The sequence below is a fragment of the Onychomys torridus genome, chromosome 16 (genome assembly GCF_903995425.1).
Source record: "Onychomys torridus chromosome 16, mOncTor1.1, whole genome shotgun sequence".
Classification (NCBI taxonomy): Eukaryota; Metazoa; Chordata; class Mammalia; order Rodentia; family Cricetidae; genus Onychomys; species Onychomys torridus.
The window spans coordinates 48,499,113-48,523,292 of NC_050458.1; the positions used below are offsets into that span (position 1 = coordinate 48,499,113).

The window sequence follows — 24,180 nt, forward strand, 5'->3', positions numbered from 1 at the left end:
TGTCATTACTGCTTGTGTCTTCAGTGGGTACACAGTAGGAACACAGCACAACTTTGGTTCAGACACAAATGCTTGAGCACTGGGAAGCAAGTTAAATGGCACTTCCTCTCCTATGGATGCATGCTTCCATCCTCGCCAATCCAGGCCGATCCGGGGCCCTGGAGACTTTCCATTGAATTCTTCTCTGCCCCTGGCACCTGCGTGTCCTGCACAGCGATGTAGCAAAGGCTCTGTTTGGGTGGGAAATCCTCTGTTCACTCGTTCTACAACTCTTTATAGGCAGCTTGTCAACAGCAGAGACACACAAGAGGGCCCGAGGCCTGGACAATGGGCGGTGAGGGTGCAATGTGAGAATAAGGGTAAGCAGGGCCCTTGCTGCATTCCTTGAGAGCTGGGTGCCCTGGGGAAGCCGTGGAAAAACTTTGGAAAAACAGGGTTGAATATGGTCACATGGGGCAGGACAAAGTCCCAAGTGAGCTGCCTGGGTAAGCCAGCAAATTCCTCCTCAGTGCATTTTGCCTTTTGGCCACTACTGCCCACCTGATCTGGCACCACAGAACAGTGCTGGGACCACACAATGGGCTTGGTGGCTCCAAGACAGGGTGTGTGCCTGACAGGACATGGCATCAGGGACCTGTCCTTGAACCTGGTCTGTTCTCCTGGGTGCTGTGGGCAGAGGTGGTCAGCAGGCACAGGCTTAAGACTTGAAGAGACAAAAACCACCTGCTGGGTCTGGTCTAAGCTCTGCTTCTTACTGGCATTTGTGACCTTGAGTAGATCATTTCCCTGAGCCCAGGTTGTTTTATTTGTGAGAGTGGTTGCTAGGGGCTTCTACCTGACTGGGTTCTAGATTCTAGGAAAAGGCTGCTAATGGCACCTCCCTGTGGATGCTGTGGGGGACCTGTGAAAAAACATAAATGTAACCTGGGACATGTACAGAAATGCACCTCTCATCTGGCCCAGTCTCTGAGCACAAGGTGAGGCACACAGTAGGTGCTCAATACATGTTCTCTGTTACAGAGCCATCTGGTTAATCAATCAGCATGTCTGCTGGACGCGGCTACAAATGACTTTTCTTCAGCGGGGATCAAAGTGCTCGGGGCCGGTCCAAAATTCCAGCTGTGAGCAACTTGAGAAACACATTTTTCAGTAAGTCAAGGTAAAGACGGAGGTTGAAGACATCTGGCTAAGTGAACGGATGGCTTCAGAAAAAGAGAGCTTTGCTTTGTGGAGATGGGGGAAAATGACCCGCTGCTGGTTCTAATTTAAGATGAAAAAAAAATCTTATTCTATTAGCCTAAATACTGCTCAGCTAGCCGAGCGCACTGAGTTTGGAATAATATTTTTCAAACAGAACTGCTATTTCAAGTAATTACACAGCTAAAGGCAGCCATTTCGGGCTGAGTAAGATCTCATCCTGGTTTCAATTCCCTCCGGTGTCATTTTCTGTTATATTTGAGAAATTCCTCAATAAAGATGTCAAATAGAGAGAGGCCTTCACTCTCCAGAGCACAGACTTGGCTCCCGTCCAGGACCTGGTCACAGACAAGCCATCTCCACAAGAAAATAGGCCCTCCTGCTCAAAAGTAAAGAAACTGTGAACGCTGCAGATGGAGAAACCGACCTCAGCCCACTCGGGGGTACTTTTCAAATTCCCTCAGTTGCTCTCTCAGATGGCCAGGGCTTGCCCCTGCCACCATCCCCAGGAACTCAGAGAAGGTTACAACTGGAACAATGCTCTCTACCAAGACTTCTGCAGTCCAAACAACATCCAGGCCCGACAGACAGGCCGCGGCTCTGTGTCTGAGGAGAGGTGCAGGGCCACATGCAGCAATGTGGACAGAGAACCCTCGAGCAACTCAGCCGACCCTTCACACACACCCAACAAGCCTCGGGTGGGGGTGTGTGTAAAATTTCGCTGGAAGCTTCGGCATACACAGCAGGAAGTTCTAAGAGCAAGTACTGGAGCGGGATTGGACTGACTGACTAGAGGAGTCAGGGGAATTCACACTCTCTCCTGGCAGCAGCTCAGGACAGGCCCCCTCCAGGGCCGCCCTGAGGGGTGGGCAAAGGGTGCCCTGACTTGGACACCAGTCTTTTAGGCCTCTGCTCTGCCTCTCTCATAGTTGCCAGCCTCCCTCTGGAAGACTGAGTCCCTGAAGGGGGGCACGATCACCTGCAACATGTTCCCTCCCCAAACCCTGTTGCAGACCATTCCCTGGGCATCTGGGGCCCTAACATGTCCTGTGTAAATGGCCCCAACCTTTTGATCACTGGGACAAATGACATTTGTGTCTGAGTCACAGCCATCGGGCTGCTACTTTGGGGCACAAGTCAGAACCCCAACAGGTTAGTAGTCCTCATGTCCTGGGTGGTGTTGGATGGGGGAGGGGACAGATAAGTGGGAGAGGAGCAGGTTCCGCCCATGTTTGTATTGTCTGGCACAAAGTACAAGGAGTCCTAGAATTCAGGAGTCATATCGAGTCACCAGGTCACCAGGAGGGCGCGTGTGTCAAGGAAGGGAGAGCTTTGCCATTACTGAGGGATTATATTTGTATTAAATCATTACATCACAAGGCCTTCCTTGAGATCCTGCCTTGAGTCCTGTAAGTATCAGGGGGCAGGACAACAGTCACCAAGCAAGAGTGAGAGGGAAAATGTCATCCCCCCCCTTTTTTGAAATAGGGTCTCATGTAGCACAGGCTGGCCTTATGAACACCCAACCCTCTTGCCCTTGTCTCCCAAGTCCTAGGACCACAGGCGTGCACCAGGATTCCCAGCGGGAAATGCTAATGTTTCTATCCTGTCCCCTAACTCTGAAGTGCTGACAGTTCCTTCTGTGATGGCAGTGGGGAGAAATCAAATGCGCCCCTGGGGTCGGGGTGGGCGCTAGGCAACCAACTTGAAATCTCTGCCAGGATACAATGGTGGCAGCCAGGCCCAAGTCTCTCTGGATTTAGGCAGCCCACCACTCTCTGGGAGGCTAGTCTCCTAGACCATGGCATAGCTGTGGCAACCAAGGCAGGGAAGACCCAAGGAGCTGACCCCAGGCTCCAAGACTTAGGGAGAGTGGGGGCACCAGAGTCTTGGCTGGACTCTCCCGTGTCTCAGCCCTGCTCATTTCTCAATTATAATTTCCTCAGTCCTCACTGCAACCCAAGATCAATGTCCCCTCCCCCTGCTCCGTTCCGTGTGTGTGTGTGTGTGTGTGTGTGTGTGTGTGTGTACATGTGTGCCTGTGGGCATATATATGCATACATGTATATGGTGCATGTGCCAGAGAAGGCCAAAAGCCAACCTCTAGTGTAATTTCTTAGGCACTGGCCTGGAACTCACCAAGTAAGCTAGGCTGGGTGGCCAGTAAGCCCAGGGGATCTTCCTACCTCTGCCTCCCAGCGCTAAGATAAATGTGTACTCCTCTGCCTAGATTTAGAGTGTAGGTTCTGGGGATCAAACTAAGGTCCCTGTGCTCACAGAGCAAGCACTTTACCAACTGAGCCGTCTCCCCAACTCCCAGGCGTCTGTTCTTAATGTGTTTCATGGATGTAAGACTGAGGTTCTAAAAGTTCAGCCAACCAGCCTGGGGTCACACGGTCGGTCTGGGCTGGAGCCGGCTGCAACTGAGGCCTGACTTCTCTGAGTTGGAGTTCTCTCTTGAGAAGGAAAAAGACCAAAAGAAAAAAAGACCAAACAAAAGAAGTCTGTAGGAAAGGGCTGCCCTCAGCTGCCACGGGATCTGTGCTGGGGGCGGGGGGTGGAGGGGAGCTGAGAGGGGTCTTGCCTTGGTCCTTCACATCTATCAGTGTAAGAAGAATCCATAGTGCAAACAATGTTATTGAAGCAGAGACCCGTATAGACTTCACCATCAGGCTTGGAGGCTGGAGGGGTGGGGGTTGGGGGTGCCTACCCTAGCAGGGATAAGGTGGTCCTTCACAGAAAAGGGCACAGAGCCCAGCCAGGGAGTCCAGGGTGTCATACACAATCCAGGGAGCACAGACCATGGTCCCGTGAGGTATTGGGGGTATCAAAGCAGCTCATATGCTACATCTCCATTGGCAGCTGAGCATCTGACCCATGCTATGACATTTCCGGTGTCAGACACTCCGCTAACTACATCTATGATTTCCCCAAAGCCTCACCCTCACCCTCTAAGACAGGGATTACACATCCCATACTGTAGGTAGGAAACAGAGGCACAGAGAATTGAAGATATTAACCCAATACTAAACAGCTCGGAACTGGAGAGCCAAGACTTAAGTGTCAGACCAGCAGCATCCAGGCCTGCTCCCTTGGCCAGAAGTGACACTCTTTGCTTCTAACAGGCTATCCCTAGGGACAGTGGTGAGCTGAGCCTTCACTGACAACTCAATTACGGAGACATATTTGCTGCAGGCAGCCGGAGGAAGCAGCACAGGCACCTGGTGAGGGGGTCAGCTACAACACAACGCTCTACCTGGGTGTGGCACTGTAAAAGCTGGGTGGTCCCTAGTCAAAGCCCCTGCCGGGCTCTGCAGTCCCCCAGCCCAGCCTTGAGGAGCTGCCTGTGGCCCTTACACACACTGTGCCCAGACCTCCAAATGCCTTCCCCCTCCCATAGCCCGCTGAGAGCTTCCTCTCTGAAGCTCTGGCAATCCGGCTTTCACCCCCATGCTCACCCAGCCAGGGGTAGCTTTTCACAGGCCCTTCTGGTCTTTACTAACCCTTGTCCAGACCTCTGTTTTGGCACTTATTTGGGGTGTAATTACATGTTCACAGATCTGTTTCCCATAATGAGCTCATCTGAGCCCCAACACACATTAAACAAAACCAGACAGCAGCTCTGACTGACATGCCGCACGGAAGGGGAGGCCCAAGCGCTTGGGGTATTGAACCCCTCTACCCAGTGCTGACAAGCCAGCTGGCACCCCGAGGGTCTGCTCGGCTCTGGCAAAAATTCCTGTATGCAAGGCTAGAAAATCCCGGTGATCTTTTAACCCTTCAGATGCATCTGTGGCAGTGATTCTGAAGGAATGCTTAGGGAAACGGGGAAGAAAATGTTTTCTGCCCAGGCCCTCTCTGGATTCTGATGGCAAAGGCAGAAAGATGGCGGGCACTGGCTAGTTGACCATTTAGCCTGTACTCGGTACAGGCCCCTCGGCTTTATACTATCACTTCATCCTTACACTCAGCCTGGTGACATAAAGGCACACTGACCTGGAGTAAAGGCATCTCAGAGACCATGACAATACTAACAGCTCTGACAGCCTTCTTTCATTGACCAGGGACAGAGACCCCGACAGGCCCATGACCTGCTTGCAACCATGTTCCTGTCAATCACACACACACACCCTCCTGGATCCAGCGGCTCTGCTTCTGCAGCTGATGGAAGAAAAGGTCTGGGACCAGGCAAGTCTGTTCTGAGAGCACTGTGTGGTCCACTAGTGGTGTCCCTTGGCTTACAGGCTGGGAACCTCCATGTCCCCTCAGAAGATTCTGAAGCCTTAGTTCCAGAGCTGTGAATGTGGCCTCTGGAGGAATATGGTCTTTGTAGTTATATCAGTTAATTTTCTGGTTTCTGAGATCTCCAGCAACTTAAGGGAGAGAGCTAAAAAGAACCCAATCCGTCATGGTGGGAGGTTGTGACAGCAGGGGTTTTGAGGAAACAGCTGGACACAATGCATCTACGGCCAGGAAGCAAAGACAAAAGCCCCCGACCAGCTCGCTTTCTCCTTTTTTATGAAGTCTGGGACCCCACATTTAGTGGTGGCCCCTACATTTAGTGTGGGTTGTCCCACCTTAGTGAACCTAATCTAGAATATCCCTTGCAGACATACTCAGAGGTGTTTCCATGGTGAATCGGAATCCAGCCAAGATGACGATTATAACCATCACAGCACATGATCAGGATGAGATGAGGTAGCCATGGTGGGCCCTCATCCAATATGACTGATGTCCTTATGAGGAAGGGAATCCGGACCCTGAGAATGTCTATGGAGCTAAGATGATGTGAAGACATGGGGAAGCACTGCTTACGAGCTTAAGGATTCTTGAGTGACCATAGGCCAGAAGAAAGGCCTTGGAAATAAGTTTACCCCCAGCCCTCAGATAGAAACAGCCCTGCCTCAATTTTGGATTTCTTTTTTTTTTTTAAACAGTGTTTATTTATTTGTTACGTATATGGTGTTCTACCAGGAAGAGGGCACCAGATCTCATTATAGATGGTTGTGAGCCACCATGTGGTTGCTGGGAATTGAACTCAGGACCTCTGGAAGAGCAGTCAGTGCACTTAACCTCTAAGCCATCTCCCAGCCCCCTTCCAGTTTGCTCTGTCTACTTGGTGTTTGCAGTTGAAGATGTGATCTCTCAGCTTCCTGCTCCTGCTTCCATGCTCCAATGCCTGCTGCCAGCTGCCATACCTCCCCTCTATGATGCACTTTTATTCATCTGGAACCATAAGCCAAGCAAACTTTTCCATAAGCTGCCTTGGGCCTGGTGTCTTACCACAGCAACAGAAAGGTACCTAATACACCCACTGAGCCACCTCACTGGCCCAGATGTCCTTAAAAGAAGAAGCAATTAGGACCCAGAGAGATCCCACCAGACATATGCATGCACAAAGTGCATGCACTGACATACGCAAGAAGACAGCCATTTGTGCCTGATCTTGGTCCCCCAGCCTCTAGAACATCAAGGAAGAAGATTTCTGCCATCGAACCACATGGTGTGTGGTATTTTTGTTATGGCAACTTGGCAAACTACTTCAAGGAGCCAGAGGAAGGTGCATCTTTGCACAGCCCCCAACTCCGCGTGCTAGAAGAGAGAAACAGGAAGGCCGTGATCAGAGGTAAGGCTCAGCCTCTCCACTCACCCAGGCAGTTGTGTCCATCATGAGCCAGCATGAATCCATCAAAGCAGGTGCACCTGTAGTTCCCGGGGATGTTGATGCAGTCATGGACGCAGCCCCCATTGTAGTAGTCATTCTCACACTCGTCGATGTCTGCAAAGGCAGAGACACGAGAAGTATCAGAACAAGAGCCTGGGTTCCCTCTCCCGCTGTTGCGAGATGCTACGATATGACTTATTTGGGGGATGTGACAGCTTTTTCAACTTCAGACAACCTGGAATGGCCTGGGAAGAGAGTCTCGATGAGGGATTGTCTGCATTGGTCTCACTTGTGGGCATGTCTGTGGGGCATTGTCTTAAGGAAGTTTGATATGGGAAGACCCAGCCCAGTGTGGGCAGCATCATTCCCTAGGCAGGAGGTTCTGAGCTGGATGGACAGAGAAATCAAGCAGAGCACAAGCAAGCAAGCGAGCAAGCATTGTGCACTCATTTCTCTCTGCTCTTGTCTGTGGGTGTCGTGTGATTAGATGCTTGAAGTTCCTGCCCTGACTTCCCCATGATGATGGACCACATCCTGGAGTTGTAAGCAGGAATAACACCCCTTTCCCCTCAAGCTGCTTTCTGTCAGGGTAATTTTTCTTCTCTTTAATTCACAACACCAGAAAGGAAACTGGAACAGGGGATAACTCAACAGAAACTCAATAAAGTTTACTGGGAGGGACGGAAGAGTTATTTGAAAAGATCTTGGCTCAGCAACAAGGCTGACCACCAGTTTTTAGAAAAGAGTCATATTGTGATGTGTGTGTGGGGGGAGCAGGGGCTTCCGATTGTTGCCACAGTGAAGCAGGTAAGTGTCAAGCCTGGCTCTGGATCCTTCTAAAGCCTGCCAACACTGCCAACATATGGGATGCTTCTACATCCATGAAAACTGGCTCCTTTGAAGCAAGAAGACCAAGTAAAATAAACTCTGCACATCACCAAAAAGTGTCATCTCTGGAATGAAAGAATGTCCACTGACCCCCCACCCCACCCCCCTCCCCAGTAGCTGCCATTCCCTGTGGCCCGAGGCCTGGCCTTCAGCTGCTCGGGCTTCCTTGTTATAACAAAGACTTCTGTCTCGTAAACAATGGTCAATAGCTTTAGTAAAGGTCACTCTTTCTGCTGTTTTAAGTCTTTGCTCAACATTTCCCAGCAGGGGTCAAAGGGCTATCAGCTCTGGGGTTCCAGAAAGAAGAAGAAGAACGTGTCTAGTTAACATTCAATGAGCTGCTTCTACGCCCAAGGGGTTGGCCAGACTGTATGCCATTATCTCTAAAGTCCTCACAGGGACTGTGGTAGGTAGTTTTATGTCAACTGGACACAAGCTGAAATTATCTGAGAGGAGGGAACCTCAATTGAGAAAATGCCTCCATAGTATCGAGCTGTAGGGCATTTTCTCAATTAGTGATTGACCCAATCACTAATTATCCCATTGTGGGTGATGCAATTTCTGGGCTGGTGGTCCTGGGCTCTGTAAGAAAGTGGGTTGAGCAACCCATTAAGTTTGCTCCATAACCCTTGTGGAGCAAGCCATTAAACAGCTCCCCTCCATGGCCTCTGCAGCAGCTCCTATCTCCAAGTTCCCAGCCTGTTTGAATTCCCGTCCTGATTTCCTTCAGCGATGGACTACATTGTGGAAGTGTTCCCTCCCCAACTTGCTTTGGGTAGTGGTGTTTCCTCATAGCAAAAGTAACTCTGACTGAGACAGGGACTCAGTCCTAGTCTGCCTGCACGGTGCATTGAAGGAACCTTGAATCCGGAGGGAGGCTAAAACCTTGCCAAAGGCCACACACCTACAAGGGATGCAAGTGGGATTCTAAGTAGTGAAACCTGACTCTGGATCCCCAGGGAACCTAAGCCTAGCCTTGACCTCTCAGGGATGGCTTCCAGACACAGAATGACCCTACCAGCTGTGGTCTGGGGCCCTGATGCTTCTGCTAGGAAGTGGTCACCCCACTTCCAAATACTTCCCGGGCTCAATGCCTCCCACTTACAGAGCTCAGCCTTCATGGACACTCTAGGACTACCTTTATAGAGAGGGAGCATGTCAGAGCTGAACTGAGAGTGATTCTCGGGACACAGAAGAAGCGTTTCTTCCCTTGTCTGTCAGGAGTTCTAGTAGAAGGTAGGAAGACTGACCCCAAGCCTGGAGTGTGGCAGGGAAACCCAGGAGACCCATGCTCTCACCAGCTGGGGCACAGGGGAACTATGGCATAGCCATTTGATGTTTAGTGTAGGGATACTAGTCTAGAAATCCAGGAGCTCTCTCCCTCACTCCTGATTCGTCTAGGGAGTGATTAAGCATAGCACAGATTCCCCAAAGAGCAAAGGCAATAACCCGTGAAAAGAGCGTATTACACAAGCCCATCCTGGTACCCAGCCAGCCAGCCAGAAGGACAAGATAGGGGTCCCCAAAGGTCTCAGAGTCATGACGCTCTGCCTCACCTTTGCCAGCTGGGGAGCAGAAATGAGTCTCCAACATCTCTAAATCATCTTTAAATATACTGAGTAGTCTAAATAACATTAAAAGCAAGATGTCAGATTTTAGATTTATGGAAAGGGAGCAGGTGTTAAGGCTCTGCTTTCAGATTCTGCTTGAAGCTCTGACCCTGCACACATCATGCTAAACATATCTCCTAGGTCTTGGACCTACACTCCTAAGACAATGCAACCCAGCTTTAATTCACCAAGCTGCACAGTTCTGGAGTTCCCCACCACAGGCCATATTGTTTTCCTTCTATATCTCAGATGCTAATAGTGGCCTTTCCTTTTTACTGTGTGTGTGTGTGTGTTGCATGAACGTGTCTATGCAGGTGTATATATGTGTGTGAGTGAGCTCATGAGAAAAGAGGTCAATATTCACTGTCTTTTTCTATTGTTCTTCATTTTATTTTTTGAGACAGAGTCTCTTAGTGAACCCAGAGCTCACTGATTTGGGCAGCTAGGCTGGCTCCCTAGCCAGCTCCACACACCCCACCACCATGTTCCCTCAACATTACCCTTAAGTGCCGGAGTCACAGGCACAGGTCCACCTGGCTTTTTTTTTTGGTTTGTCTTTTGGTTTGGTTTGTTTTGTTTTTCGAGACAGGGTTTCTCTGTAGCTTTGGAGGCTGTCCTGGAACTCACTTTGTAGACCAGGCTGGCCTAGAACTCATAGAGACCCACCTGCCTCTGCCTCCCAAGTGCTGGGATTACAGGCGTGCATCACCACCGCCCGGCCTGGCTTTTTTTTTTTTTTTTTTTTTAAAAAAAACCTGCATTGTAGAATGTTTAACTATGTAAAAGTGTGTTACATTTGTTTCTGCTGCATTTGTTTAATTATGAAAAGATGTGTTGCATGTGTTTCACCTTGCCTGCCTAATTTATTAGACACCTGATTGGTCTAATAAAGAGCTGAACAGCCAATAGCTAGGCAGGAGAGGAAAGGCAGGACTGGCAGGCAGAGAATAAGTAGGAGGAGAACTCTAGGCTCAGGAAGAACAAAAGAGGAGGAGGAGGGAATGAAGGGGGTAAGAAGCCAAGCAGCCAGCACCAGCCACACACAGAAGCAGTGAGAATAAGATGCGCAGAAAGGAATGAAGGTAAAAAGCCCCAAGGCAAAAGGCAGATCAAGAGAAATAGGTTAAGTTAAGAGAGCTAGCCAGAAACAAGCCTAAGCTAGGCCGAGCATTTAAAACTAATAAGTCTCCATGTCATGATTTGGGAGCTGGTTGGTGGCCCAAAAGAAAAGAAAGCCTGGTACACCTAAGTGTGCTTTTTCTACATCTTTACCATGGTAACAGGCTTCCTTCCACTACCTGCCGGCATAAGCATCACCTCTCACCAAATGACCCAGCAGCCCCCAAGCACTCCCTTCCCGCTTTGCTTCCCTCCATCAAGCTGGAGACTGACCTGATCCTGGCAGCCTGCGTCACTTGCAACTGCTGTTGGGGGGGACTGGGGGGGCGAGGGGGGTAGACTTCTGTGTCGTGTTTGTGTAAAATAATCTGTCATGATGTACCTCAAAGGGCAGTAAGTGTTTGTGTAAAATAATCTCTCTCGTGATGCACCTCGAAGGGCAGTAAGTCAGCCCTCCTCCTGAAGCACAGGCCCTTCCAGTCCTCACTGCAGCCCCCTGGAAAGCTGCTTTTTACAGCTGATCCAACTAAAGCGCAGAGGTTAGGGAGCGGCTCAACGTTACATAGTAGGTGACAGGACAAGGGTCGGAACTCAGTCTACAAAGCCCGCACCCTTTCTCCTAAGTCACGCTCTCTAGCACAGGCCAACCATGGGGAAAATGGTCCAGACAAGCATTTCATCCTTAGCATATTTCTACTGTGTCCTGGGGAAGTGTTACCTAGGCATCCAAGTGCTGTTCACTCCTCTGCCCTTCCACCTGTCCATCCTACATCCACACACGTGTGCATGCCTTTCCACCTGATCAACCATTAGCCAGTCAGCCATATATCCATTCAGCCAAAACCCACCTCCTTCCTGCTATCAATCTGTCTATGCACTCTATGGCATAACGACTCAAATTCCCACCCATTTATCCATTTATGCTAAAACATACTTAATACACAACTTGGTTGATCATCTCTTCATTCACCAGTCACCTATGTACCTATCCATTTATCCAGACAAGTATTCACCCCTATTCAAATATTTATCCTTTCATCCACCTGTCCATCAACATATTCAGCCATACACAGTCCTCCCTTTAATTAAAAGACCATGCATCCACAGATCTGTTTCCTCATATGTCCATCTACCCATGGATTCATCAATGTAAACACTCACCCTCCAAATGCACATGCACACCCCACCTACCCATTCCTCTTTATGTCCAATGTATGAACATTTACCCATCTATCTAGCCAAGATTCTCTTCACTCATTCACTCATTTCCTTCAAGCAGCTTAAAAACCAACGCAATATGATTTTCAGAAATACAGGTTTAAGACAGACAGAAACAAATGAGATGGGTTGGCGACACTGTTCAGTGATACAGTTGGCAATCTCAGCACAATTGCAAAAGGGGGGCTATAAACACAACTGAGCTGCCTAGATGCCATCAGAGAGAGAAACACAATCTATTACAGGGCCAACATGTCTATAACTTACAGTTAAACCAGCTGTTCAGTGGTGGTGAGATCTGAGCATCCACAGGTCTCCAAACAAGGGGCACCCCTTCTCCTGATTGGGGATAATTCACTCAATGGGTTTGGCCTAATTTCAATCTCTGCCTGTTGCTGTGTCTCGTTTTGATTAAGAGGAACATTTTTACTACCGGGATGAGAAATAGTTTAAGCACCACACTGTAAGATGTAATAAAGTGATAGTTGAGCAGTCACTGAAATGATGTCTAGAAACTTCCTCCCATTGACTCTCCATAGAGATGGTCATAACAGATACCAGTGTGCTGAAGAGTGAAGGAGCTTTGCTGCCCTCCTCCCTGGGCCCCTCCCACTCTTGAGCATCTTTGATAATGATCCTCTCCTCTCCCAGGCCTGGCATGCTCCTGCATGCTCCTGCACTGGTCTGCACGGTCTCCAGTACCCGGGAGGAAGGACATTGGCTCACAGTGCAAACCTCTGACTTCTTAATGATACCTTAAGATTTTATTTTTTATGATCATTTCATGAAGTCAGGTAAAGTAGCATGGAATCTCACCATTCCAGAGTCTGAAGCAGGAGGATTATGACTTTGAAACCACTCTGGTCTACACAGCAAGACTTTGCTTCAAAACAAAACCATATCAGCCTCCTCCTTGTGAGAGAAGCACTAGGCAACCAAGAAAGATCCCTGCATAAGCACGTGGACTCAGTACAAACCACACCCAGGAGCCACCAGCCCCAGCTTTAAGAGCTTACGGAGAGCTGAGCAGTGGTGGCACGCGCCTTTGTTCCCAGCACTTGGGAGGCAGAGCCAGGTGGATCTCTGTGAGTTCGAGGCCAGCCTGGTCTACAAAGATAGTTCTAGGCCAGCAAGGCCAAAATAGTAAGATCTGTGTCTTAGGGTTTCTATCCCTGTGACAAAATACCATAACCAAAAAGCAGCTTGGGGAGGAAAGGTCTCACTTTTATTTGGCTTACACTTCCATATTGCTATTTATATTGAAGGAAGGAAGGAAGGAAGGAAGGAAGGAAGGAAGGAAGGAAGGAAGGAAGGAAGGAAGGAACTCCAACAGGGCAAGACCCTGGAGGCAGAAGCTGATGCGGAAGATATGGAGGGGTGCTGCTTACTGGCTTGCTCCCCCTGGCTTGCTCAACTTGCACAGGATCACCAGCCCAGAGTGGTACCACCCACCATGGGCTGGGCCCTCCCCCATTGATCACTGATTGAGAAGATGCCTTACAGCTGAATTCTGTGGAGACATTTCCTCGGGTGAGGCTCCTTCCTCTCTGATGACTCTAGCTTGTGTCAAGTTGACACACAAAACCAGCCAGTACAGCTCGATCCAAAACAAAACAAAAACAAAAACAAAAAACAACTGCTGGAGCCAGAGCAAGGACAGGCAGGGGACAGGCAGGTGGGTCTGCAGAGGCCCAGGAAAGGGGGATGCAGGGCCAGAGGGACTCAGGATGCTTTTCCTCTTTTTTTTCTTCCTTCCTCTCCCTCCTTCCATTCCTCTCTCTCTCTCTCTCTTGAGACAGGTTCTCACTATGTTGTCCTGGCTGTCCTAGAACTTGCTCTATAGATCAGGCTGGCCTTGAACTCACAGAGATCCTCCTGCCTCTGCCTCCCAAGTGCTGGGATTAAAGGTGTGCACCACCACTGCCTGGCTAGGATGGTTTTTCTCAAAGTATTGCTGTGGGTTGAAGATTCGTCTGGGTCTTACCTCTCAATGCCTGAGGCTGTGACCTGCTTTAAAAACAGTTTTTTTTTTTTGGTTTTTGTGTGTGTGTGTGTGTGTGTGTTTTTCTTACATATGTTTTTCAAGCTTAGAAGTGATCACACTGGGTTTGGGTGGATCCTAACCCCATGGCTGGTGTCTTTCTAGGGTGTGTATGCATGTGCCCCTGTAGGTACATGTAAATGGCACACCTGTAGGTACATATATTTGTACATCAGCTCACTGTCCATCTCTGCTCTTCCTTCAGCTTAGATTTTTTTAATAAAAAAATTAATGACTAAAATTTTATTATGTTTATCTCTTTATTTTTGTGTGTGATAAAAATTTTAAATTACATTTGTGTGTGTGTGTGTGTGTGTGTGTGTGTGTGTGTGTGTGTGTACGTCAGAGGACAACCTGAAGGAGTTTGTGTTTTCCTTCTATCATGTCAGTCTCGGGAATTAAACTCAGGTCCTCAGGCTTGGCAGCAGTCACACCCACTCTTTGAACCATCTCACCCCTTCTCATGAAAACTTAATTCCTAGCAGAAGATTGCTTTCAACATCCAACAGAGCGACAACACAGGAACTGTGCATTATGGGAGTTTTCGAAGGTTACGTGGTCCTGCTTTCCCTACATTAAAATGTCAGCGCAAACATCATCCCACAGCCATGCTCTTGTGTAGGCAGCAATGGGGTGGACCCCAAAGGGGATGGATTTTTTTCTCCATTTAATTCAAAATTGATTCTCACTGCCTTATAAAATATATATTTATTCTGTGGTATCCAGGTTCTTGAAGGTTCTTTACCAATGAATCTGAGTGCCTTCTCATTTTAATACTGTTTTAGGATAGTCCCCCCCCCCCCCCCGTTTTAAATCAAGGCTGATGAAAGACCTTAAAAAGGAGGTCTTTGAAAACAACCACACTTTCACTCCCAGAGGCCATTAATGATAAGTTCTCACATGCCCCTGATTGGCATTTTTCTAGACATTCCTCCCGGAAGGGAAGCTCCAATGTTCTAACAAAGCAACTGTCCCCGACTGGGCACTAGCCTGTCTCTCCTTTGTCTGTGGCTTTAGGGAAACCAAGCACTCTTAAGATAGACGTCCATTCTAGGAGAGATGTATGGCTTAGGAAGTTGAGTCCTTATTGATGAATAAATCTTAATCCAGTTTGTTGGCTAATTACGCTCTCGGGAAGGTAGTTTCTGCCTCGCAGGAAGGATTAAGTCCCCCTGTCTCCGGCGGTGTGGGGTTAAGCTCCAGGTCTGTAATGACTGAGTAATGAGACCAGCTCTCTGAGGACCCCTGGCATCCATCGATCAGGTTTCTCTTCTGCAGAGACAATGCCAGAAGTGGGCCCAGCAGTTAATTACAGGAGAGGTCAAAGGTCACGCAAAACCAACACCCATCTATATACTTTCTCATTCCTAACTGTGTACAATGTCCACGGCTCAGCCAGAGGGAGTGAAGGTCTCCCTACCCCACTCTGAGACCTGAGATAACCATGGGGTTATGGCTACTTTGTGACCTCTTCCAGTGCCTGGCTTCTGGCCATCATTAAGTATGCTTCTGCAGCTCTCTGTGCCTGGAGCACCTTCCACAGCCCAGGCTCCTAATCACCCTGGCTTGGGATTTGGTGTCTTGCTGCCTCTGAAGCTTAGCCTGCCCCTCTGAAGCTTACCCCCTCCTCCTACACTGGGGCCCCCCCAGCTCCCCCACCTATAGACACCAACATTACTGTGAGAATGGAAGCTGCCAGTCCATGGGGACTTGTAACTTGTTCATTCGGAGCACCAGAAGCTGGCAGAGTGTATGACATGAACATTGGCTGAATGCTGAGCGAATGAACAAGCAACCTGGCTGTCGATTCCACTGACTGGCCCTTTCGATGCATGGAACAGAGCAGGGCAGTACGTGGGCCCTGCACATAGCACAGCTCCAAGAGATGGGTGCCAACATCTTAACTTTAGGTCAAAGAAAATGAAGACTACCAAAGTCAACAGAACCAGGAACTGAGCCAGGCTGCCTGACTTCCAAAAAAAAAAACCACTGTTCGTCACAAAAAAGTCACATACTATGTGATCCTATTCGCAAAGCATCTCCTGAACAGGCCAGCCTAGAGACAGCATGTATACCAGTGGTGACCAGTGATTACAGGGGCTGCAAATCCGGGGGTGGGGGTAGTGGCTAAGAAATAGGGAGTTTCTAGACCGATTGTGATGATGAACACCTGTGGATTCACTGAAAGGCATTGGCTTGTAGACTTGACGTGGTTCAACTGCGTGGTATGCAAACTATCTCAACCAAGCGGTTTTGGAAACAAAGAGAAAGGGCTGGCGAGATAGATAGCTCACGATTTCCCAGAACCCACAGAAAACTGAGAGGAGAGAGCAGACTCCATTGTGTCTCCGTCCTCCACAGCACACGGTGGCATGAGTCCCCCCCACACATCATAGAACCAGGCAATAATACTCATTTTTTAATTGAAGAGAAGCCAGTGTTATCTCTGCCCTTATCCACCGTGTGAGCTGGCCTTTTGGCTTCTGCCTGGATGCAGGAGGACCACGGGGATGGTCGCTTTCTGTGTACTGTGGATTTTTAGACAGGTTTCTACTATGTAGCCCAGGCTGGCCTCCAACTTTCCTCTTCCTCCACCTCCCAGGCACTGGCATTTCAGGTGTGCACCACTACGTCTGGCTCAGGGGTGCTCACTTTGAACCAGCCCCCATGCCACCTGCTCAGCCTGGGTTCGTTCGTGGTGGGGTGTATTCTTCCAAGATCAGAGGGGTGTCTCTACCAAGCCACTGGGAAAAGGATGAGCGAATCACAGCAATTCTCCCTCGACAATACCCTAAACCCTTCCTTGGGGCTTTTCTCTAAGTTCTGGCCTCAAGACCTCATGAAACACTAGCTGCTGGAAACTGAGCCCTGGAAGTGTCTGGGGTTGGTAGTGAAGAAGGCCTGGGGCTCAGCCAGCCCTGTGCTCTCTCTTGCTTCTTACAAACTGGATCCCAGTAGTTATCAACCGTTCTCTCTTTTCTTTGCCAAGACAGGGGGTGGGAGGTGGGGGGCAGGGATGCAGGGATGCAGACTCTGAAATGTAGGACTCTTCAGGGCTCCAAAGCCAGCCCCCATAGCATCAGAAGGCACACAGGTGCTAGCACTGAAGTCCCAGCTCAGAGTCAGAGAGCTAGTCCGCATTCTACGGTTTGCACAGAGGTGCAACTGAGGGTCCCGAGAGAGTCGTGGACATCGAGCTCATCAGCAAGCCTGAGCTGATGGCAGCTTAGGCCCAGGACTCCCAGCTCAGTCTTCTGCAGACAGGCAGCTGACTGGGGCTGAGTTGAGCAGACCTATGTGGATGGGCTTTCTTTCTTCCAGATCCCTGGAAGGCGTTAATAACTCCCTGCCCGCCCCAAATAAGAGCAGTAACAGAGGAGACCCTTCCTGGCAACTGGGGAAATCTTCACTGTGGCCCAGGTAGGAAAGATCATTTTCACCTTTCTATTCACAGGGCAAGTCCTGCAAAGCCAAAACCCCAACACAAGCAGGCTAGCTTTGGAGGTGCCCTTAATCTGGGCATCCAAGGGCAGTCTCATGTCTCAGTGGACCAGAGCTTCATGGCCATGGTATCCACTGGGGATTTGGACACTTGCCTGCTTTTCCTTCTGTGACTATGCTTAGCCTCAGCCTGGACCCAGGGAGCTGCCAGCCTGGCTTCAGGGAGGAAGTAACAGGACCCAAGTGAGGTCCAGGTCTGCCAGTGGGACCAGCAGTGAGAAGGCCCAACAGCAATTCGTGACCTCTCGGGTGGGGAGTTCCCTGAATGAGGAGCTTCTCATAGTGAGGTCCAAGGGGCCCGGGAGCCACTGGCTTTCTCTGAATTTGGCAGTCAGTATGCTAGGGCCTGAGAGACCCGCAAGGCTGGAAACCCTGCTCTCCATGGGTCCATTCACAGCTCTACACCACTTCCCAAGGAAGGGAGACCTGGGAAGAAGGCCTGGGTCCTCTGAGAGAAGGGTGCATCTTGGAGGTGCTGGAAGGATGGGGAAAGAGCCACCCTGGCAGGTGTTGGGAGCTCAGGTCTGAAGCCCCAGGCAACCACAGCTGCTACAACCCTATTCCTGCCAGGGCTGCAGCCTGGCTCCATCTGGAGGACCCAGCCAGGACAACCTCTGGGACCCCCTGACCTTGCCCGTATACACAAGCCCCCGGCACTCTTTGTCTCAAGGCCTTTGGGGAAGGCCGATATCCATTTCAGTAGCGCTCAAAGGCCAACAAGCCCACAGTTTATTTTCTTAGAAATAATGGTTTTTTCTGGTTAGCATTCCTCCAATGGAAACACAAATACAGCCACTGTAATAAGAAGCAGCCGAGGGGACGGGAGGTGAGAGGGCCTGGAGGCAGAGCAGAGAAGGATGGGCTGCCTGGGGGGGCGGGGGGGGGCGACGACAGGAGGCCCCGGGGGGGGGAAGCCAGGTGGAAAAAGTTTTAAAGGGAAGAGCCCAAACACAAGGCCTCTGAGGCTGCCTTCAACACACCTTAGAGCGGTGGGTTCTCAACCTTCCTAGTGCGGTCAATAACTTTAATATAACGGTTTAATACAACTTTAATACAGTTCCTCATGTTGTGGTGAGCCCCCATGCACAAAATTATTTCGCTGCTACTTCATAACTGTAATCGTGCTACTGTTATGAATCATAATGTAAATATCTGATATGTGGGCTAGTTGATAGGTGACCCCCCCCAAGGGGTCGAGACCCACAGGTTGAGAACTGCTGCCCTGGAGGGAGACAGGCTCCCCACTACAACTTCCACTTAAGTGCGTGCTCCTAGGCAGGTGTCTCGGCTCCCGTTGTCAAGGGAGGCAGCTGGAGGAAAACCCATCACTTGCGGAGTTTCAGGCATTGGTGGAGTCCTCTGAGCTTTCTTCCATACACTGGCCCCAGAGCGGGAGGCAACCTGAGAGACCTATTTCTGGTCCACCCTCCTGGCATGGCTTGGACAACACCTCCTCCAAGAACACTCTCCACTGCCAGCACCTTTCACACCCACGCCCCGTCCCCTTTCTTCCTCTACTGGCAGCGGTAGAGATCCACCTTCTCTTCTCCGCCTCCACAGAGTCCTGCCTCTATTTAGCTGCTGCTTTCTAACTCATTTTGTCTTTTTCCAGCTTCCTGTTTGTCAGTGAGGTCATGACCAGGAAACATACCTGGGCCCAGCACGAAGCCTGACAGTGAGAAGACCCTCAGCTAACACTCTAGGCACCCCGGGGCCAGATCCTACATTTTAGGTGAACTTGTCTCCAATACGAAACCAAGTGCACAAGGTTTTCATTGTCCCTGCTCAGTTGGTCATGGGCACCAACAATTCTCCAAGTGACTTAAACTGCCATTGACTGGGACCAGTCACAAGCAAGCCTGCCTGTGCTGCCTAAGGTTTTTGTTTGTTTGTTTTTTAAGATTTAATTTATGTGCTTGAGTGTTTTGCTTGCATGTATGTATGTGTACCGCATGTGTGACTGTTGCCTACAGAGGCCAGAAGAGGGCGTTGGATCCCCTGGAGATGGAGTTACAGAAGATTGTGAGTCACCCATGTGGATGCTGGGAATTGAACCTGGGTCCTCTACCAGAGCAACAAGCGCTCTTAACCGCTGAGCTATCTCTCCAGCCCCTGCCCTACTCCTGCTGGTTAGTTTTAACTGTTGTCTTGTCCCAACCTAGAATCACCTGGAAGAGAGTCTCAATGAGGGATCGTCTAAATCAAGGTGACCTCTGGCATGTCTGGAGATTTGTTCTAAATGTGAACGGATGTGGGAAGAAGGCCCAGTGCATTGTGGGTAGCACCATTCCCTGGTTTGGGGCCCTGAATTGAAATGAGAGGGTTGGCTCATCCCCCAAGGAGGCAGGCAGCAGGGGTGCGTCTGTCTCTCTGTTCTTGAGTGTGGACGTGGCTTGACTAGCTGAGTTCCTGCCTTGACTTCCCCACAGTGGTGGACTGTGCCCTGGAACTGTCAGCTAAAACCCGCCTTTTCCTCCCTGTGCTGCTTTGCATCAGGGTATTTTGTCAGAGAAACAGGAAAGAAATGAGAACACCACTTAATTGCTACCTGGGAATAAGTAACTGGGAGCTGGAAGTCTCATCCAGAATCCTCCTGTCCCCGCTGGCCGGCTGGATCCCCTAGCTTTCATCTTGGGCAGCATACACATTAACGTGCATAATTGCAGGTTTTCAGACTTAAGGGGGGAAGAATTCTCCCTTGCTTGGATGGACACCCCTCCAACCCCCCCCCACCCCACACATAAGTCTTTCCTGGCCTCTCCTGCCCCAAGCAAAAAAATCTACCTAGAGTTTCAATAAAGTATGCTATAATCATGATGGAAATGACTTAATAAGACCTTGGCCATTATTTGCTACAAAGGCCAATTGGTTTTAGAGTTTTTTTCCTTAATGATAAACTAAATGAATCATTGGGTGTGTTATTAAGAGTTTGGTTAAAATCCTTTAATGACATGCTCTGTAATCTACCTAATGTTAGTGATTGACAAGTACACCCCAGGGACATAAAATCCAGGAAGTGATTATTTACATTCATTACATACATGCTAATTTTGCGATCTATGATGGTTGTCATTTTTTTTCTTTACACACACACACACACACACACACACACCAAAAGGAAAATAGTAATATATTTAATATACTGTGGCCAAAACAAAAATCTCATTTCCCCCAAGAGCTTTAATTACAGCATTTTGAAAAGGGCCTGAGTTGAAACTTGCAAGAGGAATAAACCGCTTGAATGAATGGTCTAAAAATTAAGCACACATAGAAGGGGGATGTGTGCTGTGGGTCCAGACTAAACAGCCCTTAGCGGGGGGGTGGTGGGGGTGGGGGTGGGGTGGGGGGGGTGGGGGGGTGGGGGAGGTCTCGGTTATTTAAACAAGCCACTTGAGGGTGGTTTGCTCCTCATTTCAGGCCTGGTCCTGATTATAAACGAGAGCTTTTAATTAAGATTAGTAAGACCCAATTCAAGCTATAATTTGGTCCTTTTCCTTCGCAAATGTCTATGAAAACAAGGCGATTAAGGGTAAATGAGTTGAAGCGTTTAAAGGGGATGAGTTGCCCCCTCCTGGCCCCAGTGTGCTGTTCTGGCAGAACAGGGGGGCTCGCTGGTGCAGGGCTGGCCCCCACGGCCTCCAAAAGGTCTGTGTCTGAAGGGCCCCATGAGATGCAGATGGACCCGCTTAGATAAGGGGAGGGACTGGGACATAGTGTGCAAAGGTCCCAGGGTAGAAAGGAGCTGGAGATTGAGGAAGGAAAAAAAAAAAGGCAGCTGGGGGGAGCTAAGGAGGGAAGGATTAAAAAAACAAAACCAAACCAGAAGCTCAAAGTGTTTGGGCAGAGACCAGGGGTGAGCCCAAGGGGAGGGCTTCCTATCTATCCCATGGATGATGTGATTCTAGTGGGTCACAGCCAGAGGCCTGTCTCTAGGGAACCGCTGCAGAGAAAAGGGTCCCATAACTCCTCCATCAATGCACAGCCAGGGGACCCTCTCCCCACAACCTTCAGTGTTGAGACCCCGTGGCTGATGGCTGGACTCAGCCGCCGCTGCTTCTCAGCTGGATCAACCTGTCTGAAGACTGACCTCTCTGGACCCACTTTCCCCAGACGAAACTCTGTCACTGGTCCACACCAGTCAGAGGCCTCAGTCTCCTCATCTGCAAGTCTTCAGAGCCTGTGAAGCTCGGGGAGGCCTTCCCTGACCTTCCCTGGGCTAACTGCCTTCCGACAACAGCTTTGGGCCAGCATCAGGGGACTGGTGTAGGACATCACAACCTAGAAGCACAGGCTCTGAGGAGGGATGGCAGCAGGTAGGAACTCACCTGTTTGGGAACCAGGAGAAGTTTCTGGAAGGAGGTGGCCCTGGGGGCACCCCTCCTCCACAGCTAGGTTCCTGGGATGGAAATCTAACAGGTGACAGAAGCAGGCCTTGAGACAGGTCCTGGAGGAGCCCAGGAACATACACTGCAGTATGGCAGGGCTTAAAATGGAGGCATGCGTGGGTCTAGAGAAGGCCACCAGGAGCAGTCACCTGTCAAGCTCAGGGGCCACCTGGGGGTCCTACGATGCCTTTTCCAATTTTCTATACCCACAAGCTCACTTCCACCAGATCACAAGTCACAGAGAAAACCCTTCTGCCTCATCAGAACCTTATCAGTACCAGGCAGCAGCCCCATTTGTCCTCAGCAAGTCCCTTACCTCAGAGTCACCCTGTCAGCCCACAGCAAGCCCTCTGCCAGTATAAATACATCAGCAGGATGCGAAGATAATTGAACAAAAATGGACACTGCCATCCTCATCCATCACCACGGTCACCATCAGTACTATAATCACTATCGCCATCATCAACATCACCCTCATCCCATCCCCATGACCGCCATCATCAAAATCACAATCACAAACGTCATTAACATCAACACCACCATCACCAACGTCACCTCCATTACTGTCACCAATACCTTCATCTAAATCAGCATCGCCATACCCGCCATTATCAATATCACCTGCATCATCAATGTCACTACGAACAACAGCATCACCCTCTGCCGAGGGTGTAGCTCACAGCACAGCGTTTGTCATGTGGCTTGCACAAAACCCTGGGTTTGGTTCTCAGCATTGCAAAAATAAAAAATAAAAAATAAAAAATAAAAAACACCACCTCATCATCACCAGCTAGCCCTGCCACCATTACCACCATAAAAGCCACCAATGCTTGTGTATTACCCTCTACATGCCAGTCTACACGTTCATGCTTTAAATACTTTAACGCACTTAACCCTTGCCTTACAAAGCACCTGCTAGAATGATGTTCACTGTACACACAGGTTCAGTCACTTGCCCAGACACACAGGAGGGATATGAATCCCAGCGATCTGACTCAACAGCTTTTTTTTTTTTTTTTTTTTTTTTTTGAGACAGGGTTTCTCTGTGTAGTTTTGGTGCCTGTCCTGGATCTTGCTCTGTAGACCAGGCTGGCCTCGAACTCACAGAGCTCTGCCTGGCTCTGCCTCTCCAGTGCTGGGATTAAAGGCGTGCACCACCACCGCCCGGCCTTAACATCTATTCTTTAATGACTGCTCAGCTGAATAGGGACCATTCCGAACATGATAGACAACAGTGACCACAGCAATGGGCCTACCACACCATCCCAATCCTGGCAAGGCCCTTCTCTCTCAGATGGCCCCTGGACCATCTAAACCAGGAAATAAACATCTGGGTGGTCTCTGAGCTCCCTCAGGCTACCCTGAATATGACCTGTTAGTCCCTCCAGATGTGTGTACAGTCTTCTGGGGGTAGCCATCTTAGAAGATCCGATGGCCCCTGTGTTAATGTTCCAGCAGGCTGTGCTGACACCATCCAATGCCTGTGTGTGAGTCTCTAGGAATGAGACACCCAAGGCAAGCAGGATGACCCCACCCAGGCCCTCAGAACCCAGGTTAGCCAGCATGCACTCTGACTTAACATTGCCACTGATAAACAACTTCAGCCCCTAGGGCACCACCAACTGAAAGGCGGGGACACAGTACCATGAGTGTCACCTCCAAGGTATGTGGCACTGAGACACTCTGAAAGGTCTTCACCATGCACAACCCCCCCCCCCCCCCCCCGGAGCTTGCCGCTACTCTGAAGCACAGCGTGGTGATTAACACACTCATCTGCAAGTTGAACACTGGGAACTAGGTCCCAAGGCAGGTACGCTTCACACACTGCACTGTGTCCGCCCAGTCTTCAGGGTGAGTGGGGAACAGTTTGGGTCCAAAGAGCCAGAGAAGACACTTATGGTTGCTGAGGGCAAACATCACTCTGCTCCTGTCAGAGGCGGGCTGTTATGCAAGCAAGGCTCCTTGCAGAGGCCAGGCTCTTCCTTGCTTTCTTCTGCCATGGCACAGGGTCAAATGGCACCACCACAGCAAGGATCCTCCTAGCAACTCCCACGCTCCCCACTTCCCACTCACTGGGGTCTCGCAGATTGCTCATCTGAACTCCAGTCTTGGTTGGACATGGACTAGCATTGGGCTCTGCCCCAGGAGTCGGGAGCAGAATGATAGACTTTGCAAGTGAGGTGCTCCTGAGTTCCTGGGGGCCCAGCAGGAGGTATACGGCTTGAAAGTGATGTCCCCAACACCCAGCCAACAGCAAACAAGGTTGGGGAGCAAGACATGAAATTAGAACCCAGAGTCAGGAAAGTAACAGTGAAGGGGCTTCTGGGAGCATATTGGGTGCTTAATGCAGATGGGTGCATGTGTATTCCCACAGGGCACTCAAACTTCCTTCTAGAGCAGATGAGGGCAAAAGGTCCACACAGCCGGGTGGCCGAGCTGGTTGGGAACGTGAGTCTGGCTCTTGGGCTGGGACATAGCTCAGTTGCAGAGTGATTACCTAGCTATAGGGAACCCCGAGTTTGAGCCCTAAACACTCTACCAACCAGGAGTGGTGAT

At 49.9% G+C, this 24,180-nt stretch overlaps 1 protein-coding gene across 1 annotated transcript in view; it reads right to left on the reverse strand.

Annotated features, from left to right (window-relative positions):
* The window catches only part of LOC118596722 (signal peptide, CUB and EGF-like domain-containing protein 1), a 30,969-nt gene that overhangs the window by 1,480 nt on the left and 5,309 nt on the right, over nt 1-24,180 (reverse strand). The window contains exon 3 of the mRNA XM_036207603.1: nt 6,848-6,976. Coding sequence (XP_036063496.1) covers nt 6,848-6,976 — 129 coding nt within the window. The remainder of the gene's footprint in view (nt 1-6,847; nt 6,977-24,180) is intronic.